General features: G+C 34.2%; 2 protein-coding genes across 3 annotated transcripts; both read right to left on the bottom strand.

The window, feature by feature from the left end:
- Positions 1-463: 463 nt before the first annotated feature.
- Positions 464-5,090, bottom strand: LOC105430162 (zinc carboxypeptidase-like). Of its 2 annotated transcripts, none has more exons than XM_089077107.1 (7): positions 4,868-5,090; positions 3,059-3,212; positions 2,227-2,742; positions 2,039-2,126; positions 1,716-1,918; positions 1,416-1,500; positions 464-1,218 (listed from the first exon to the last, which is right to left on the bottom strand). In XM_089077107.1, exons 2-7 carry the CDS (start codon positions 3,203-3,205, stop codon positions 1,022-1,024), a joined length of 1,236 nt encoding a protein of 411 aa, XP_088933233.1. In that variant the 5' UTR covers positions 3,206-3,212; positions 4,868-5,090; the 3' UTR covers positions 464-1,021. The 2 variants fall into 2 exon arrangements, with proteins under 2 accessions (XP_088933233.1, XP_011641856.2); XM_011643554.2 differs by lacking the exon at positions 4,868-5,090 and adding an exon at positions 3,384-3,562.
- A 140-nt stretch (positions 5,091-5,230) lies between these two features.
- Positions 5,231-21,637, bottom strand: Pdk (pyruvate dehydrogenase kinase). Its single transcript, XM_011643555.3, has 8 exons — positions 21,137-21,637; positions 8,965-9,172; positions 8,692-8,876; positions 8,440-8,604; positions 8,084-8,262; positions 7,768-7,992; positions 7,428-7,651; positions 5,231-7,349 (listed from the first exon to the last, which is right to left on the bottom strand). The coding sequence occupies exons 1-7, from the start codon at positions 21,237-21,239 to the stop codon at positions 7,463-7,465; spliced, it is 1,254 nt and encodes a 417-aa protein (XP_011641857.1). The 5' UTR covers positions 21,240-21,637; the 3' UTR covers positions 5,231-7,349; positions 7,428-7,462.
- Positions 21,638-22,198: the final 561 nt, after the last annotated feature.

The following is a 22,198-nucleotide window of genomic DNA, read 5'->3' as shown; positions in this document are numbered from 1 at the left end:
TCTGATTCCATATGGAAACCATTAAGTTTGTTGACAAAATGGAAACTATTTCTAATGTAACTAGGACATTCATTTATGCTATTAGTAACAATATTATGTATAAAGCAAGCTAATTTGTATAGTGGATTGTTAATAGAGGCTATAATAATTCGTAGCCCGATTTATAAATTTTTAGCAACTCATACGCCCTCGGTAGAATATCATCGCTAGTTGTTATAATTCTATAATTTGGAATATCGATGTATTTTTTGTTTTTCCATTTAGAGGTAAGTGTTCGAACATCATTGGATAGTTTTTTGATAGGGTCTTTTTTGACCGTTTTATACATGGTTGTATCTGAGACACAACCATTTCCATTTCAGAGATATAATTAGTTTTATTCAGCGCTACTGTTATGTTGCCTTTATCAGCTCGGGTAAAAATCACATAATAATGTCTGGAGGAATGTTATAATATCAGTGTATATTGTATTATTGTAATACGTATTTTATTATACTTTTAAAAATTATAATATATATTATTATACATATATTTACATACATAATACATAGATCTTTTGCCTATTAAAAATAATTACATAAAATTTCTGACAAATATATCAAATTGTCATTGTCAAAATTATGTATGCACTAAATTATTAATATATCGATTTATCAAATAATTTTTATATTCTCTTTTCATGTCTGCGATATGTCATAATTGAATTAGCGCATAAGATATTGAATCTTAGTACATAATTATAATACAATATAATTATAATACAATTAAAAATGTTTCGTCTAAAGCGTAATAAAATTGATAGTGATAATTAAATTACATATATAATAATTTTAATAAAATATTTAAAAATAATATCGTTAAAGAAAATTCAAGTTTTTTTTTTTATAAAAATACCAAAATTACTAAAATTTATCATCATTACTATTAGATTTTGAAACAGAATGAAAAAGAGAGAGATTAGCAATTTTTGTGAAAAGAATATCTCGTCGAAATAATAAACTATTTACAAATTAAGTTAGTTTTAATTAGGAATTCCACGTGCTTTTGCTTCTTTAAACATTGCTACGAGAGAATCCATGGTTTCTTCTCCAGTCGGGATAATCTGGTCAGGAGGCAACAAGAAGCCATACCGGCCTTGATCACGCAATTCGTACGTGTAAGCGATAGGTTTGCCATAAATGCCTTTAACATAGTCCACAGTACTTCCAGTAGCTATGTCTAGATTTAATAAAAACAAAAAGAAATTTTTAAAAATATCAATTTTTATATAATTTAAATTAAAACTTTAATATCGGAATAATTAATAGAGTAGAGCTTCAATTTAAAATAATAGAAACAAAGAGATTTTTAATTCCAGTAAATCACTCTAGATAATTACAAAATAAAAGTGTACGAATTAAAATCTTTTTGCTTACAGATCGTCTCGGCAATATTTCCAGTTACATATGAAGTGCCATATCTTTGTTTAAGTGCCGTAATCGCTTTTGTGCCGATAGCGTACTGAAAAAAACATAAAAATTAAGTAAATTCTGTGTAATAAAACAACGCTAAGTTGTTCATAAATTTTATTATCTTAAAATGTTTCATATCTAAGAATTAAATTTTGGTATTTAATTAATTCGACAATAAAATACAAAAATGATTATTTCATTAATTTATATGCTATCTTAAATGAAAAATTTTCAATGTTGCTTTATTGTGTTTAAATTTCTCACCAATTCATCATAGTTTTCAAGATGATCCGTCGTGTGGCCGTACGGGAACATCAATAATTGCGAATAGCTGTGGAATGATAAATACGCGTAATATTTATCGGAAATAGACTTGAGGTATTCGGACATGCTTTTCGTCTCTATGTCAGAGAACGGTGCACTTCCGGCGTAGGTCTCGGAGCACGGGTTGCTGCTGGCACCTCCGGCTGAAAAATGCCAAATTGCAATAACGTTAAACAAAAATGAAGAATATACGAAGAAAAAATATATATTTAAAATAAAAGACTTCTCTTTTCCAAAAAAGTTTAAGTTCTACAAATTCTTACTGTTCCATCTGTAGTCCCAGTTCCTGTTGGGATCGCTGCCGCTGCAGAAAAGACTGTACGGCTTACGCGTCTTCCTCCACATTCGGTTCTGGTTCACGATTCCGAAAAAAGTATGGCGATAAAATTAATTCGCAAATTAATAGACCGCGCTGCATAATCGCATTAACAAACGCATTAACGAGGCTTACCGTGGTATGCGTGTACACGTATCCGTCGGGATTGAACGAGGGGAAGATGTACCAATCGTTGCTCTCGGCCAGAGCTCTGACCTCCGGGTCGTTGCTGGTCAGCAGCTGATGGAGAATGTACATGACGGTAGCCGGCGAGATCCATTCCCTGGCGTGAATGCCACCCTCGACGAAGATTCCAGGATTGTTGGCCTTGAAGGAAACCTTGACGCCCTTGATCTGACGACCCTCGTACGTTCTGCCGCCTATGACGATTTGCACCTTGTCGGGATATTGCTTGACCAAATCATCCAGATTCTTGTAGATTTCCTCGAGGGTATGGTAGCTGGTGAAATCGAACGACTTCGATCGAGTCATAGGGGTGGTCTCGTCGATCAATTCTTGGACATCGTCGATGTACTTCTGATAGCGGATCCCGATCTGACCCATCTTCTCGTAGAATTCGGGCAACTTGTGTGGAGCGACCATCAGATCCGCTTGTTTGTTTACGAAACTCGGTGCATCCCAGAAGGAGAACTTTAAAGAATTTAGTGTTAGAGTTGAAAATCAATTTTAAAGTTAAAACGCTATTAAAGCATTATTCCTTTGTCTTTCTTTCTTAATTTCGCAAACCATCTAATAAATGATTCTAAACGTTTCTAAATTTGTAAAATTTTTGAAATTCCCCTTTGAAAGTTCGATAATATCTCTTGTGAATTTTGTAAAACTGATTTCGCGTAAATTTCAAGTAGGTTTCTACGTGTGATATGTACCTCAAGCAAGAAGCAAACATTCTTAATTTATCTTCGTATCTGCTAAAAACGTATTTATAATTAAAAAGAAATTTACTTACTCCATCGGAAACTTCTTCCAATTCGCGTAGAATTTCAAGCTGCGCCTCCGAAGTTGGGATTAGTCTGAAGACTTTGTAATTGTTGAAGGCAGCCTTCTGGGCAGCCGTCAAGCCCACGATCGTGCACAACACTATTATCTTCCACATGATGGCTCTGTACAAAATATTTCACATAATTTCAACGTGCAAAATTAATTTTGGTTGACACAATTAATAAATGCTGCAAACACTTTTCTCAATTATTGGGAAACAATAATTTTTTTGTAGAAAAATATGATAGTCGACGACGATAGTCGTCATTTGTCTCTCGAGAAGATCAGCTTACCCCTTGCGAGACAGGAGGAGCGCAAGTAACAGTGATTGCAGTTATTGTTTCATCCATTGTATTTAAACACTGTATGCACACGGCACCAATGATCAATACATATATCTAGGACATTACATTTAAGAAAAATTCACACCAATCGATCAAATGAAGATCACGTTGGGTTTTACCACTCGTCTATCGGATTAACTTGAAAAAAAGAATCGTGTTATCATACATCGATCCTGCGCGGCGCGCTCAATAAGTCACGAGACGGCATGTCACAATTAGCAATCCGGTAGCTTTCATCAAAGGTTTAAATTGATTGTGCATGTCGAATACGCGTGTGAACCACGTTCTAAATAATATTTTATTTGCGTCTTTGCGTGTATCACGAAAAAATATTTTATAATAAATGAAACAAGAATGGTACAATAAATGGTGAATTATAAATCTAATAATAATAATAATAATAATAATAGTAATAATAATACATGTTATATATATTTTATTAGAGTTAATATAAAAAAATGTCAACTTGCTTTGTATTTAAAAAAAATGTATTTGTTAATATTTACAAAATATTTTAATCCCGTATATTCAAGAAGAGTATTATCGATTTTCTAAGAATAACACAATTTTTCATACTTTCATAATTCTAAAAAAATATATAGATTTAAAGAAAGATGAAATTCTCTTTTAGTGTGTTAATTAATGCTTTTAATATAATATGCAGTAATATAGGTGCGATGAAATCGATGTGGTTAATCGCTGAATCAAACAAAGCTTTTATTTGTATCGATATATAATTTTACTTTCTGATAAACAATTTTGCTTTATATTTTTTTACAGGAGATATATCTTTATATTATTTAATAAATAAAATCAGGAGATATATCTTTATATTACTTAATAAATAAAATCATCCGTGTAAATAAAATAACATTGAATTTCTTCGGTTATTTATTTAAGACTTTTGTATTATTTTGGTCAAATATCAACTGTCTTTGTATATATTTTACGGAATTATTATATGTATATTTATATTCTTATCGAGTGTGTACTCTTAATTCTCTATCATCTTATCGTAAATTCTTTGTCAATTAGGTATTTCACGCTTGATAGCATCGTTTTTAATCATATCATGAACTCTTGACAGAAGACAATGAATGAAATCTTGGTAAGCCGGATTTTTCAGTTAATTATAAATTAAGATAATACTTTTTTTTTTAAATTATCTTCTACGTACGATTTATTTACGTACTTTCTCTTTGTTCTCCGATTCTGTTTGTAAATAAGAAGCGAATCTTATAAATCTTAATTATATTTATCTTATTAATTGTATTTTATAATCTCGGATCTCTGATTGATTATTTGCGGAAAACGGATAAATAAAAGAAAAGAGCGGGAGTTTCTTCTTTATTTCAAAGAGAATTAAGAAGAGAAATCAACTCAATCGAAAAATAAATTTTTGCAATATTTAGAAGATATCAGTTTGTACTTACACCTTTCTGGAGCAGAGATGAGCCGCCTGTACCGTTTTTCTGAATTGCGTTCTATGAAATGTGCGCTCCGACGAGTCATCTTTCGGCTTTTATATACGCACCGTATTTTTCCAGAATCACAGTACACGCTATGAGTAACGGGACACGGGCAATTAATTTACATACGCGGAATGAATAATTTAGGAACCGTCAGCACCGTATACTAAGATGTCCTAGATTCATCGTTTGCCTTGATAACATACGATCCCTTATCTGACGCAGTTTGGATGTCGCGCGTACTTAAGGATTAGCAAAAACCCATCGTTAAGGATCAAGTGGTTTGACCCAGTTTGTCATGGTTCAGAATAATCCGTACGCCTCACGTTTGTTGCGAGATATTTATTAACAATGCTTTACAAGATTTTTCATCCGTGTCGCGCGTGCACGAATATACTTCTTCAAGTTGTAATATCTAATGAAATTTTATGTACTCCTATTCATCGCTCGCGCATTCAACGTAGTATTATATATACATAACATTCTTCGTTTAATTTATTTTTAGAGTCACGTTCAGAGAAATAAGATCCTTGCTAATCGTTAATATTATCTTCTCTGAGACGTTATATATGTCACGCGCGATACAGCATGCTCAACGTACTAGCTCCATTAGGAATAAGTTTCTACGCTCTCGACATTACGTTTGAAAAAACTTGCATCGTAGAAAACGTACATAGCATTCACTTATCATTCCACTTGCAACATTCTTCTCCCAACACATATCATACAGTATAAACTTACAAATTAATGTTTATCGCTCCGAGGTATCTGGGTAATCGAATATATTCTTCGCCAATTGATTAGGAAATCATCATGATCATAAGCATGTTACAAATTAAATAAAAAAGTATAGAGTTTATATATATATATATATATATATATATATATTTAAATAATTCTATCTTACTATAATGTTTATAAATTTAGAGGGCGCCACTTTTCAATCTTTATAGTATAAATGTAATCTGCACTTAGAAAATGTAACAAATATTATACTATTAACATTGATTTCTTTCTTCCATTCCGTAATGTACTATTCGCACAAAAAAAAAACATAATGCTTTCAGAAGAGATACAAATACCTCAGAATATGTGAGATCTGTACCAAAAGTTTTCTTCGTGAAAAAAGAATTTTTTTCTGATTTGTATATAAATATGATCTGTTCATAGAAAATATATAATTAAAAATTAGCTGACTGGCTAAGTTGATTATATAGTTTTTCCACACACGGTATAAAATATTTTTCTCGGGAGATGGAGAGTATTTCTCTTCGTTCAGTTCTCTCTGTAGTCGTTCGGAACAATTGGCGTAAACATAGCCATAAAATTTAATTTATGTACACGCGCGCGAAATTATAAACTATAAACTATTTTGTGCACGTGTATACTAATAGATATTTAATCTTTATCTAGCAGCTAAATCAAAACTTCATGTTACATCACAGTCTGCGATTTGTTACGTGCTTCATACAGCCGATTGGAAGTAGATACCTGTTTCTCCTAGACCACGTTCTAAAATATATTTAATGTAAATATATTTAAATATTTCCAAAAACATTTGTTTCTTTACTTAATAAAATAAATATATTTAAATATTTCCAAGAACATTTGTATCTTTACTTAATAAAATAAATATATTTAAATATTTCCAAGAACATTTGTTTCTTTATTTAATAAAATAAAAAAGTTATTTTCTTTATTTTCTAAAATCAAGAGAAAAGAAATAAGATATAGAACAAAAAAAAGATAAAATAGATAAACAAGTATTCAATACTCATTTAAAATCTTTAAGAAAAAAATATATATAATAAAATTTACAAATATATAATTTACAAATATTATTAATATATAATATAAATGAAAACTATATTTTTTCAAATATAGAACGCCGTCCAGGATATATTTCGACATTGCTACAATATAACAAAAAATGCTTTTTCAGATTCAAATGCTGATATTGTCTGTAATAATCAACATTAATCAACATTAATCAACATTTTTAAATCAAATATGCTTATAGAAAGCCTAATATAAACGTAATCCAATTATTTGGATGCAATGCTTTATTATAAAACAAATAGTAATGTTATTTCAAGATTTGTCAAAAAATTCTCTCCTTTTTTTTAATATTAACCGTAAACCCTGTGATAATGTTTTTGTTAAAATATATAGTAGGTAATCTGATGTTCTTTGCTTGTGTCGATGAAAAACAAAAGCCTCGATTATCAAATCTGTATAATTGATTTGATATGTAATGCAATTACGGCACAAGGAAGAGATTATCAATATTGTCTTTGGCCAATACGTGTAATATCTCATCTGCAATATAATTAGTTGTATTTGTAGAGTATACTCCGTCAATATTTGCCCTTGTTTTGAATGCAGATCTTGCTTTCCTATTAAAGTATCCTTTTCAACATGCGAACAGAAAATCTTCTTGAGTTCCCTAGAAAAGAACCGAGTAAATTCAGCGTAGAAAACGAAGAATCGATGAGTGTACGTCGCACTGTTATAAATTACTCACCCAATAGTTTTCTGATCCGCATCGATCGCGCTCTGCTATAAATGAGTGATCTCCATCCCATGTGGCAGCCTGTGGCCTTGAGCATGACTCATACTAAGCTGCCTCGTCGCCATCCCACCACCACACTGACTGCTCCAATCCGCAGTGGGTACCGGTGTGCGATAAAATTTCGATGAGGACTTATTAAATATCGGTAACAATTCATTCGCCTCGGTAGATAATGCCTGAGGACATAAGCTTTCAATTAGAACATTGCTCATAAATAAAATGTATCCAAGAAAAATTAAATGTTATAATTTCTCATTAAATGCGTGCATTTTTATTAACTTTAAAAAATTACCTTTAGATAGATGATAGCATCTGTTCCGTAACCTTCGCAGCTGAGCAATACGATGTCACCATGGAGATACCTGGCATACAACCGGGATAATGGTAGCCCATAACCGTATCCTGCAAGCGGTACTGTATGAGCATCCGATTTGCTCGGCTGTGGAGCGGTGCTATACATATATTTAAACAAATGGTCCGTTTCTGAACGAGGAATGCCGCCACCTCTATCAGATATCTAAAGTACGGATGAAATAGAGATAATTATCCATTATTCAGTCCATTATCCATTATTCTAATTACGCGTCTGACGTAAGCCATTGTCCTACCTTTACGCAAATATCTTCTTTACCGCGCACTAACAAAACTTCAAGCGGTGGATAATTGTCCGAGTCAGTTCCATGATGCTCCATCACGGCTCTCATGCTGTTCTTGAAGAGTTCGAAGAGCATATGGTACAAATGGCTCGGCACATAAATAATCCTAATTTCACTACTGCGTTCAAGCTCTGGAAAAACGAACCGCGCGACGATTATGACCAGTACTTCCACAATTTTATTTTTTGATGATTGATATTTGTATCGTACAGTACCCAAACATAATGCTTGGTCTACCTTTATAGAAAATCATTTATCAAATTACTTACTAACACTAATAATCAATAATCAACTTTGTTCAAACTTGCCGTTATGCTGTTTAACTTTCAATTCCGGACTAGCCAAATAATATTGATCGCATAAAAACCGTGCGTTCTCATAAGCGTCCTTAATGACGCCGATCACGTCACAGGACGGATCTATACATCCTACGTGTCTACTGTGCCCGTTCAATTGCCCACCGAAAAGGAGCGCTGAAACGTTACGAAGAGAATCCCATTAATAAAGCAAAATTTGCGATTCATACTAAAATTTATTCGTAAAACATTTAATAAACTTACTATGTTGATTGATCAGCATACGAATTGAAATGCGGGACATGAAAAATCTGTCCAGGAAATACTGAATGCTGTTCTCAGTCTGAACATCCACGTCGTGAGACTCTTTCAGCTCCAAAACACCTTGTGCCATTGTCTGAACGACGTCAGTATGTCTGTTCCGTATCTTTATCAGAGCTTGGCAAAATCTGTAAAAAGTCCAAGGTTTCCATGTAAAGTGTCATTTGAAAAACATTGCGAATCGTTCAGAAAAGAATACTTGAGTCACATGCTCACTTGTCTAAAGTGGTCTCGTTGACATCGACTTTCTCAAAGTGTAGGATTTCCTCGAAGGAGGTGGCGTACAAATTATTCACAATACCCACACTAGGCATCTTTAGCAGATTTTCCGGCAGTAAGTGAATCTCCTTCATAATATTGGCGAGTCGTACCGGCAATTCCTTCCTCAGGAATATGAAGGACTTCCTTTCACAGGCGCTTAGACCTAAGAAACAAACGATATCACAAATTTTTATCGCAAATATAATTGTAATCAATTTGTAATATTTATCAAATCGATTATTAATCGATATCAGAATAACAGGAAATCGTCCTTATTTTAGGTAAAAATAAAATTGAAAAATGTAATTTGCGGGAAATGAAATTTTAATCATGCTTTTTATTGAAAATTTATCTTCTTTCGACTAATTAATTTCAATGAAATTTTGCGTAACGTGTTGACGTGACATTAAACGTTTATCAAGATAATGGATCGCAACAATGATCAAAACAGGTTTCAACAGGTTTCTTAAATCATATTTTTTCGCCTGCCAGACACAAAATACATATTTGTTGCAGAAATTAGAATCTCCAGAAAAAGCAGTGAAAACAGTCACTGTCGTATTATTGTCGCGTTATTGCAAAAATATAAAATCAATAGGAAGGCACATCGCAAGTGTGATAAGAGTTTTCACGGCTCATCTGATGCTAAAACGGTATATCATTTGTATAATTTATGTCAAGCAGAAGAATGATCTTGTCATATTTAATATGTAATTTTCAGGGAATATATATTAATGATATCAATTTTTGTCAAGCGCGAGCAATAACGTCAGGTACAATCCTATTTAAATGATGTAAGCAATATTTTATCAAAAGCAATATTAATATTTTTTACATTTTAATACCTAAAGAAAAAGAGAGAATGACAAGACGAACATTTACATTTCACGATTGGACCACAAGAGAATACACCCATCTATTAAATTACTCGATGACAGATATTTATCGCGGTTCGGATATATTTTTATCATTGTTAAGCTTGTGACTTACTAAACTTTCGACGTCGCTTAATCATTCAATTTCCAATGTTATTAAAGAATGATTCATAAAAAATTATATACATAAATAAGTTCCAGAAAGCTTGATTTATTTCATGTTAATGATGATCAAATTAACGTAACGTTAACAATTTTATTTCAGCGTGTTGTACGTGGAAATTGACATTCCGTAAAGCACACCTACATAAAAACCTGTGTAAAAACAAAGTTCGCATAAAAGCGATTACATATTATCATCTATACAACGAAAAATCGATACAAACTGAACTTTCAGTGATCATGCATTGACCTACTTAACGACGTGTCGCTATCATTATTGACAAATACAAACTATAGCCGCTTCGAGCGTACGCTCTTGCTTGTAACACGCCTTTGCTAAATATTAGCGTCGTTCAATTACGAGCTATTAGAAGGAGTTAGTAGAATTTTTCACTTTAATAAAATTCTTTTTTCCTTAATCTTAAGTTGAGGTTCTCTGTTGAGCCGAGCTTTACTTTATTAAAAATTTTTAGATATCGTTACGCATTACTAACTAAGAAGCAAATTGTTTGCATTTTTAAACTCGCGAAAGGCTAGCTGTTGCAGAAGATCGTGACGGAAACGTCGGTCAATCGTCCATAAAATATTTGATATCGGCACGCTCGAGTGAACGTCGATAAATCGATCCCTTATCTTCTCTCCTCCTGGAGTGAAAATTCAATTATTTATATAGACATGCTTGAGACATGTCCCCGGGTTGCGTACGGCGGTGCGCTCTGAAAATAAACCTCGACCTCGTGAGCATGCAACGCGAGAAGATTGTCACTTGAGATCCATGTGTCTGAAAAATTGCTGAAACTTTGGCCAAACCAACCGCAACGTACAAGCGTGCAAATAAGCATAATCTATGTGAAATGAAGACGTAAGCGTACCTCATAATCATTGATAAAACATTTGTTTTCATCAATCGTCATATCGTGCCTCGTGTATTGAAATTTACAGGGAATTTGCAGCGAATTCTTTTGATAAGGAAATCAAGACATAAAAGATAATTACGCAAACAGAATAGGTTGTAATAATTTTTTGCAGACATTGTAAAATAAAATTCAGCAAATTCTATAAAAAAATTTATTAGCTGCATTGTATATGATATTCGAAGATTAGATTTTGTTTTTATACGCAGAAAAAATTCCTCGCAATTTTCCATAAGAAATTGTTCTTGAGAATTATTCTCGGTAACGCATTCACTAATTCCTTCTCCGAGGGGGGCTTTGATAACGAGTGTTTATCACGCGGAGTGCAATCATTGGAAAGGTTGGGAACATCGAATGATAATTGTACGAGCTTGGACGCAATTTTAATCAGCTTTAATAAACATACAGACTGCGTCATTACCCAAATGGAAGATTCAATTGTTCCCATGTCGCGTAATTGAATTGAATTAATATGAAAAAAAAAAAAAAGAAAAAAAAACTTTTATTTCACAGTTAATTCCAAATAAAGGCCATGCGAATAAAAGAGAAAAAAACAATACGTGATGTAACAAGGCGATGTTACATTACGCAGAATTGCTGTAAAAGAAGAATCGCACGATTGTTATAGGTTTCTCATTGTTGAGAGTGTCTCGTGGGCGTAAAACAAGATTAGATCTTCATGAATTTTCCGAAGAGAACCGTGGCCGGTTCTCGCGATTCGATTCTAAAAGCGATCAACTGAGAAATTACCAGGAAATTGAATGCTCTTATCCGCCAGAGACACAGATCGGTCGGACCGAGTTCTGCTTGCTTTTATATAAAATCCCATTTGGCAAAGCGAAAATGGAAGAAGAAGCAGAAAATTTTGTGGCATCTGCTCATTGCTCATCACGGGCAGCGGTCCTGGCATTTACATTCAATTGTCGAGTATTAATTGCACCGAGATCTCTCGGTATCGTGCAATTTAATTAACTTCAAAATCTCCGGATTTGTTTGCGAGCGGATAAATCGGATGACAGTTCACTTTTATTTAATTGTAAATTTTGATGTAAATCTCGTCAATGTTACAAACATGTAAGACAATCGCACGAAATTGCATTTTCAAGTGTATTTTGTAAATTTTAAAAATACCTCTTAAAGACCTTAAATTTAGATAGTTATATTGAAAATAATTTTGTTACATCGATTCTATTAGTTGGTAAAATGTAATATTCAATTAATTGCACATGAACAATTAAATGATGCACGGTTCCCCGATACAAATGAGATAATTATACGATTTTTCGGAGCAATTAGAAATTATCAAAGTAATTAAGTTTCTAGAGATTATTACAGAGAAGCTATAGAAGATTCAACTAGACACATTGAAATTGGCACGCAAAGAACATTGCCCTCGAAAATTAGCATGTTTTTAGTGCGTCTTATCTTGCGCAGATAAACACACGTGACATATTGTTATTATCATACATCTCTTAAAATAATACTATTGACAATGAAACATATATGTTTTCTCAATCGTCATAGGATAATCCACCTACAGGGAGCAAAATAAGTGTCTCATCATTCTTTATTTTGAGTCATCATGGCGCGATATAAACAGAATAGAAAATAACGTTTTTGTTCGAAGAAACGATCATTAAATAAATATTCACGCTATATTACATATATAATACATTAGCGTTTGCTATCGTTTGACAAGAGATATTTTGAGAACAATATATCGGATAGATTGAGATGAATAAGCAATTATTTATTCAAACAAAAATATCACTTATCACTTATACGATGCAACTTATCCAGGGATTATCGCTCTAATAAGAGCAGAGGAGAAAACGAGATCCATAGATTTTATCTGCGATTGATCTCCCTGATCAGGCCGATAGAGTCAGATTGCGAATTTTGAATTACGAAACGCGATAAAAAAAAGTAACTTGGACTTTAACTCCACTCTTGGCATTTCTCGTGAAATCGTGCCAATGACGATGGCGAGAAGAAAAAAACATCGCGTCGAAATCTCGCAGATAGTGGAAAGTGACGTCAAGGGAAATCAATTATTTACCGGCCATGTGACGGTAAAACCTGAGACGGACGAGCCTTCTGGCCTTTGGACTTCGTTCCCGGTGCTCATGCTTATAAATCGGCGATCCTCCTTTCTGCCAAATCTGTGCACACTTTTTTTGTTGCATGAAGTGGCACAAAATTGCACGCCAAATGATTCAGAATAATTACAAGCATTAAATTTATCATTGTTCATTGTTAGGTTGTACTTCCTGTTCTGTTCCTACTTCGTTTTCTTTTCAAGTTCTCTTTATCGTATTCTATTTTTATCTCAAATGCAGGAAAAGCGCAATTAAAACGCACGTGTCTGCGATTCACCAATTATCTTTTGCTTTAACAATTTGTGAAGCTGAATGATAAACTATTTCTTCTTGAATAATTTTATTTTTGAAAATCACAAAGTGAGGATATATATATATAGTCCATAAAAATATCTCTCGCTCAGAAAAAAAAACGATGTTGGCATTCGCCATATCTCGCTCACGGAAGATATCTAGAAAAAATAAAATAAAATTCAATATATATTCTTAATAAATTATATTCAATGACGCAAGATATATAATGAATTTGTTTTTACGTTTGTTGGATTATGCATGAGATTCAATAGTTATCGATATCACATAAGCATAAACAGCTAGTCGATTTTTCGTGTTAACAGATAGTAGCAAGAATTGAGAGTTCATTTTATTTTCACATCATCATATTAGCGTTTAGGTCACAGCGGTATATAAAATTAGAACTCGCCATATATATTACAGCGACCTTCTAAAATGATAGCGAATGCTGCTATCACTTTATTTATTTTACTATCATTAACTTTCATATCAATATATGTACACAGTAAAAAACACTTTGTATTTGTGTTAAAATCGGTCCTTGTTAAAATTTTTGTGTTAAATAACCTACATATTTATATATAAATTTAACACATGTCTACTATGTTAACTGACCTTAACAAATATAAAATGTAAAATTATTAAAATGATTTAAGAAATGTGTTAACATAACACAATTCGTACGTATTTATTCAATATGTTAAAATTTACACAAAAAAATATTGGTTTTACTCTATAACAGGAGTGGAGATGACTTGTTATTATTCTTTGTGTGATTTCGACACAGTCTTGAATTTTGACGCGTCTCGACATGTTATTTTATCATAAAAATTATGTTAATTGAAACACACAATTAACTTCAAAATTTATTAATTAAGATCAAGAGTACATTTCTTTTTTGTTGAAATATTAACACGTCGGTGTTACTATTTTACACATCCGCTATTTAACACATTCATATTATGTTATTATATTAAATTAACACAAAATTTTGAGTGGACCGTTTGGAACATGCGATTTATGTTAAATTCAACACATTTTTTCCAACAATGTAATTATATTTACGATATGTATAAGAAATTTATCATTTATTAAAATATATCCTCGTTTATTACATTTTAAAATTTTTAAATATGCATATTTTAAACACGCATATTCATTATACGAACTTAGTAAAAAAAAAATACGATACATAATTATTTTAACAGAATTATTCATTCTAAAAAACAAAAATATTTCTATTTAAATGTGTTTTTTAATTATTTTTTTAATCATATAATTATTAATATATTTTTTAATTATAATTACTCATTCCTGATTTACATAAGAATCAAGAAATTTAACTAATCTTTTGTAGTAGATATAATCATTCTAATTGAGTTGTTACATTGGTATACGTTTCAAAATCAACGTAAAAATCACTAATTTGATATTAATGGGAGGAAATCTCCTCCTACGCACAATCGAATACAGATAAAAACAAAAATAGAAATAAAGATGCTCTTTTAAACGTTTCCATGAAAAATTTATCAAGTATCGTTTTCATCGATGATTTCCGATACAGTCGATATATAAAACGATTACAATGTAGCAATATACGAAACAACCTAACGGTTGTAACATATACAGCGAAACTTAGACAAAGAGTTATGATGTAACCTTTGAACTAGGATAACAAGTCTAACGAGATTTCAGTAACTAACTTTGAATTTATTTGATCATGGCAATCAATCATCTTTTATCAATTCTGTTCTGCTTCTTATTAAATAATTTACATGTTTAATTAATAATTGTAATTGCTTCATTTATTGTCAATTCCGTTTTCGATCGCTTAATAAGAAACTATGTGGAGGAAACAAAACTATCACGTGAACTATATTCACATTTGCGAAGAACCAACTACTTGCGGTGTAACTGTCGTCATTATTTACATTTAAAATTATAGACAATAAAGTAGGTTGAAATGAAAAGATCAATTTATGGCATGTCTCATAATATATATGACATGTCCTTCTCTCTTCTTTCGTACAAAAAAAAAATCCCTGAGAACTTTTAATGACTACAAAGAAATGAGCGTATGATTAATGCTGTTAATATGAATCAGATAGCCATATAAAGATTTTTAATGTTCCAATTGTATTTTGCCAAATTTATATGAATATTATTCAAATACCAATACAATATTAGGCAGTTTTTCCGATAAGAAAAATGCCTCAAACGTTTCGGAATCTTACCGCTTTAAATACCGTGTACAAAATTAATAATTATGCGCAAGTTCAGCAGGGAAACACATGACTGTCAATAACTTTATATAATAATTATGTACAACTGCAACCTGTTAAGCTCGAAATATCCGTTAAAAAAGGAAAGAGCAAAGTGAGCATTTTGTATTACAGATTATGTAATCGATGATACATCGCGATCGCGCGAGAATTCTGCGTAATTGCATAATGCGCACAAGAGATGTTTTATTCATCAATTTATTATTTCCGTATTTAGAAATATACATCACGTTTATATATAAATAATTTCTCTTTTGTATTAAATGCTAAAACAAATGAGATTTCGAAATATTGAAGTTTATCACGAAGTGCTTTTTCTTCCTACTATTATCTCATAGCGACGAGCAAAATTTTATTCAATAAGAGCTGTCGCTCCGATGGGAGAGAAACAGAAACAGAAATGATGGCCGATCTTTTCGCAAAGTCACAAAATGCTTTATTCGCGCTCTTATGTGACGATTGTACAGATAAAAGTTCTCGACAAAGTATCTGCGAGGGCATCGTACGTCGGCAGTGAAACCGGAACGCGCTCCGAGAGCGCTTCTACGAAGCCGAGAACCGGACCGGCACCGACAAATAAGGGATGGGCATAATTGGGCTCTCTCTTTCTCTCTCTCTCTCTCTCTCTCTCTCTCTCTCTCTCTCAGTGTAAAAACTGCGCACTAGTCTCATGAACGAGGCATTCTCTTTACGTAGACCAGAGGCCTTACGCAGGCCGTAGGTATCGTGGAAATAAATCGATAGGGATTTCATATAAATTCTCGAGACTCGCGATCGCATCGCTGCTGTGTCGGCCTGTCGAATTTAAATGGACATTTCACATGTACCGTAGATAATCGATATACAATCCGCAGATATGGGCTATCATATACTCGTTTTAATCATAAATGTCGAGGCACGAGGTATAAAGAGATAACGAGTCACGAGTGGTGCGTGATAAGCACTCAGGTTTCGAGTGGATCGCCGACGCACCGCGATTGGTGCGGCGTGTGGATTAAAGTCAGACGGGTAAAATAAAATTGAACAGCTGTTTCCCGCGCGTCATCTCGCTGATCTCACGCTGCAGGAGGGAGAGGCAAGTGTCTCTCAACCTGCAATCCGTCACGATGCAACGGATTTACCTTTCTCCGTAGATGAATCTTCCATTCGTTATCCGATATAGAAATATCGTGTGGCATCTTCTATTTTCTCTTCGAGAAAATAAAAACAAGACTAATTCTTCAGATATCGTTCTGGATTAGCGACAGTGCCTTCCTCTGTCGCTGTGAAAGCAGCTTAAGAATATCTCGCTTTTCAAGAATGTTCAGCGAGAAAAGAGGAGAGATTGTCTTGAAAAGTAAATTCTAATTTTCGACATCGACTGATTTTAGAAAAAGGATTTCTCATTGTCGGTTATTCCGCGATGAGGAAATATAACTCGCTACATTTCCTTATAAAATATTTCTGCCCAGCTTGTTTCTACGTTCATCGATCTTGTAAACTGTACGCTTCCTAATGAAGCTTTATGTAATTCGCAATGGAAACCTTTGCTTGGAACTATCGAGGCGTCGGATAATTCGAGAACAAAATAAAAATTTTGTTTATCCATAGATATCTAATCTTCGTGGTCACTTCTAATATATAAAATCAAAACAGCTTTGCTTTGAAGCAAAATAAGTGTATAATTATTTTATTGAAAATTGCTATTAAACAATTTCTCTCTTTCAAAATGTTCAATCATTAATATAATATTAATGCTTTTATTTATATCATCACATCCAGCTCCAAAATTACTGGTTCTGTTTACAGCTTTGACCTCGATTTTGTATACGAGGTTAAAGTACCGTTGAAATTTCCAGTAATCTCGCATTTCGAATAATATATATCTTCTTTTTCATCTTATAATTATCGAATCGTATGATAGCTTAAAAAAATTGAAGAGAGAAAAAAATAGAATCGGATCAATTTAAAAATAATGAACGGTATCAACAGTTGCATGTAAAATATTCTTTCGCGAGTATTCATTCAGCGTCGCGCGTGTACCTATCAATTTTTATCAGCTTCACATTCATTCGACAGTCTTAATCGTGCCTTTGCAAGTAATATACGATACGTAGCTATCACGTACTGTATGTTTACTCTGACTATATTCCTCGTGAATATATAGTGAAAAAAAAAAAATCATCATCAAACTAGTACAAACTAGTTGTTCGTGACGATAAAACGGTGCTGCGCGGTGCAATATTGATGATCTTTGTCCTGTCACGTGACAAAAATCTAATGAAAATTTAATACGTTAATGATATACATACATAAATAGAATGTACGTAATATCGGAATATATCTTAGCGATACGAAAGCGTACGAATAAAATGAGAAATTAATAATTAATGCGCGATTAATGTCCATTCTATCCAATTATAAATCTATATATGACGGGAAGATAAAGTAAGATTTTAATATTTATTTTTGTTTAAAATTGAATTCTAAATTTATTTTCGTAGTTACAATTTGCATAAAATTTTTAATCCATTCTTTTCGATTCGTTTACACAGAAATACATATTCTCAATTCATCTTTTTTTATCGATAGAAGAATCGCGAAAAGAGGTAGACCGGTCTAGATTTTTTATTTTCACGATACATCCTGGCCTTGAAAATATATGTATCGATTTCAAGGTACAAAGTTCGCGGTACATTGACGCGAACGTGCGTATTTTCGGCGAAATGCGGAGTGCCCGTCAGACGCACGTAGGTGTGCCTAATCTCAAGGCGACCACCATCTGCGGGGTACAAATTCCACCAGATATATATCCGCTCCTGTTCTTCGTATTGTCGGAGCCCATGCCAAGTCGTGGGCAGCACTCCAAAGTGGGATAATACTGCGGCGACATACACATGACATTATTCTATTCTCGGTCTTTTAGGTGTCTCAGGGAGAGACTTAATGTCGCCAATGGCAGTGACCGACGGATGTGATTTCCCTCAAATATATCATACAGCCGCAACCCTGACCTAGTGCGAAGCGAAGGGCGCACGTTCCTTGGATGTCGGAGCCTATCTACATATATTCTTCAACGGCGTTATTCGAGTGAACATTCGTTCGACTCGGTATTTGGGTAAAACCTCGATTCGCGATATTCACAGTAAAATTAAATGGATCCTCTGGTTCATGTCCAAACGCACTTTTGATGTGTGTTCTCTTCAGCGTTTGCACTCGAGACGTACAGTGTACAAAGGAAGCGAAAAGTATAGGAATGGCAGGATATTGTGATGCGTAATTGTTCGCCAAGATCAAGATTACCGAGGAGATTCGACACGTTCGCGATAGAACACGAGCAAAGGCAAAAAGGAAAAAAAATTTTTTCTCAAGTTCGATAAGAGATACACTCTCGAGGGTTTATGTGCAAAAATTATTTATAATATAGTTTGGATATTTTTTGATATAAATTTCTTAATTGTGCTATTCACATTCCTAATTAATTATTCTCTCGTCTCTCTGTTAATCAAGATTGCGTCAGAGATTAATAGATCGTCAATGAGTGTGACGATACACACTCCTGTAAAATGTGTTGCGTGAACAATCTCTATTGGAGCATAAGATTTAAACACATTTGTGACGTTTACCCGTGACGTTTGGCGATGTTTTGAATGACCGTTAGGCAAAACACGCGATGTACTTTGTACATTGCGGACAGGAATCGTAGGTGAACGACCTCAGTCATCTATTTCACTTTCCCATATAATTCCAAAACAACATTTCTCTTTTCATCGTCGTTTCATCTATTAATCGTCAATAAATCGTCTCTGAAGTCGTACTTTTAAATATTCTCTTTTGAGAAATGCAAAATGTGAGATTTAGAAATTTTTCTTTAGGCTCTTGTGAATTCTATTTTATTTTCTCGCTTATCATTTTGGCTTTGATTTTTTTAATAAGAATATGCTTACGAATACTAATAGTACATCTTTTTGATTACGTGAATCTTCATAATTCTATGGACAAATATCGCCGTCTGTTCCGGCGACGTGGCGAAAAGGAACACGTTTGAGATTGTTTATGCCTGGAACGGATTGCATCACAAGCGTATCTGTTATCGTTCCTTATCGACGAAAGTCACATAGCACAGCAAGCAGGAGTAGGCCGTGACTACTTTTACATAAAATTCGCAGCAATTCATGATCTCCTTGTATACAAAAAAAAAAAAAAGAAATACAGAACACATATAATTCTTCTCCCCCAAAACGAGCTTCGAAGGACAAGAAGAATCTATTATAAGAATGCGGGCGTTCGAAACATTACAAAATTTCTCATCGGATTCACGCGTGCCATGTGTGCGTGACACGAAAAGCGGAGTAACATAACGTCGCTGTTATTTAACGCGTAAAAGTTCAGTGACGGACTCATGGTCACCGCAAGACGTTTATGTGGGGATACCAAGGTCTCCAAGTATATCCAGCTGGATGTTATTAAAGAACGGATATTTTTTGTCCATTATTAAAAATCTTATTGTTTAAGTGATTAAAAGCTTGTTAGGTATTAAAGACATTAAAAAATAGTATTCGGTATTTAGAAATAAATTATAAGAAATTTGTGTATTTTAAACGTGATGGATCGAATAATAAAAGTTTCTTAAGGATTAAAGATTATATTAAAAAATAACACTCGATATCTAGAAATAAATTACGAGAAATCTGTATATTTTTTTAACGTGATGGATCGAATGTTCGATTAATAATAATTATAATATGATACGTTATATGATATATACACGTATCATATAATTTTCTTAATATATTTAATATATTTAATATATTTAAAAATTTCTGTAAAACTTGTTTATCCTAATAGGTACCGTTTAATTTATTCTCTTATGCAATGTGGCATCACGCAAGATTATGGTATTCTTGCGACATCAAGCGCGAAAGGTGTTCAATTTTAAATGAAACGAGTGGAGTTTACAGATACTCTTCAAAGGATCGATCTTTCAAACGCGCGAAATTGACGTGAAAAGATGAAATAGTAGATGATAGTAAGGCTGACACAGAAGTCTCTTTCATCTCAGAATAAATTTTCTCTCGTGCTTCGTAAAGAATCACGCGATGAAAATTTCACGCAAAAAATATATAATATATGTGAGACTGCGAGATGCGTATATTTCGTGGTTTAGACGATACAGAGCCTAGAAAAATAAAAAAAAAAAAAATAAAAGAAAAAAACATTCTGAGCGAACTTTCTATCGTCGCTGTGAAGGAAGTTAATTAAACCGGCATACCACGCGAGTACTGTCACGTCGGCCGGAATTCGGGCATCTCCAATCGTAACCAGTCTCAATCTCACTTAATCGTAATAACGAGCGGTGCGTGACGTGATGAAAAACGCAACGCGTATACGCTACGCTACGCTACGCTACGCAACGAGACGAGATCAGACGCGACGTGACGCGACGAGCCGGACATCAGGCCGGACGCTTTCATACTTCTACAAGAGCTAGGGAGGCCGAGATGGGTAGGGCGAGGACTCACCGAAATCGATGAACTGTTTTATCGAGAGCGGCGAGGGGTTGAATTGCGAATAGAAGTCCAACATCTTGTTGATGTTGCCTAGGCAGTTCCGTGTGAGCTTCATCCCGTGACGTTTTGTTACACATTAAAAACCCAATGTGCCCGGTCCGTCTGCGCGTGTTGGGAGACCCGGGGAAGGAAACTTCGGCTTCTCAAATTGGCTGCTGCCGTTGGACGTGGACGATCGGCAAAAGGAACGTTGTGCGCCTCTCACGTTTTTTTTTCTACCGAGCGACAGACTCCGATATGAAAAGATACACGAGGTGAGGCACCGCCGGTCGCGTCGGAACACAATCGTTGGAGGATTCGCTTCAACGAGTGCTATGAGTACCGCGGAGCGCGGTGCGGTATATGCGGGATACGCGCCGGGCTGCGCATGCGCGTCGTGTCATCATCGTTCGGCGCGCGGCAGGGGAATCGACGGTAAAACGCTCGTAGCGCCAATACTTAATTTGCTCGTCCGACACGCGGTTGCAATTGCGACGAGGTTGTTTCGCTTTAAACGCATTTGTAATTCATCTGAAGCGTTTCGAGGATTACAGATATCGGAAGCTTTTGTAATTTTAAACTTCACGTTCGAAAGGTACGTATCTTCTGTCTCCCAACTTCACTCGGAGTCACCTCGCAAGAACCGCGAAAGTGGAACCGTAAAATATATTCCATAGAATAGAAAGCTTATTTAGAATACAAGCATATCATTCTGCGTTATTATCCGTTGAGATTATCGCTAAAAAGAATATCGCTCTCGTAGCAAACGTGTTCTACTCTCGTCAATTTGTATTCCGGAAGTGACGGACGGCGCTTCGCGAGGCCATCTGTCACCCCCGCAGCGGGGGAGCGGGAATGATTAACCTATACATTTACGCGTGCTTCGCATGATACACTTTTTATCGTCGAGCGTATGACTCATGGAAATTCGCGTTGCCAGTGAGACAAAACAATCGCTTTTTCCGTCCTGGACTGGCGAACGCGTCGACAAATGCCCTCGTTGACCGTCGCGTAGCTTTTAGGTTAGGGATCTCG

The sequence above is a fragment of the Pogonomyrmex barbatus genome, unplaced genomic scaffold (genome assembly GCF_055798465.1).
Source record: "Pogonomyrmex barbatus isolate J1 unplaced genomic scaffold, ASM5579846v1 scaffold2, whole genome shotgun sequence".
NCBI classification, from domain to species: Eukaryota; Metazoa; Arthropoda; class Insecta; order Hymenoptera; family Formicidae; genus Pogonomyrmex; species Pogonomyrmex barbatus.
Note: the sequence above shows the minus strand (reverse complement) of the source record. Positions and strands in the feature narration are given on the sequence as shown.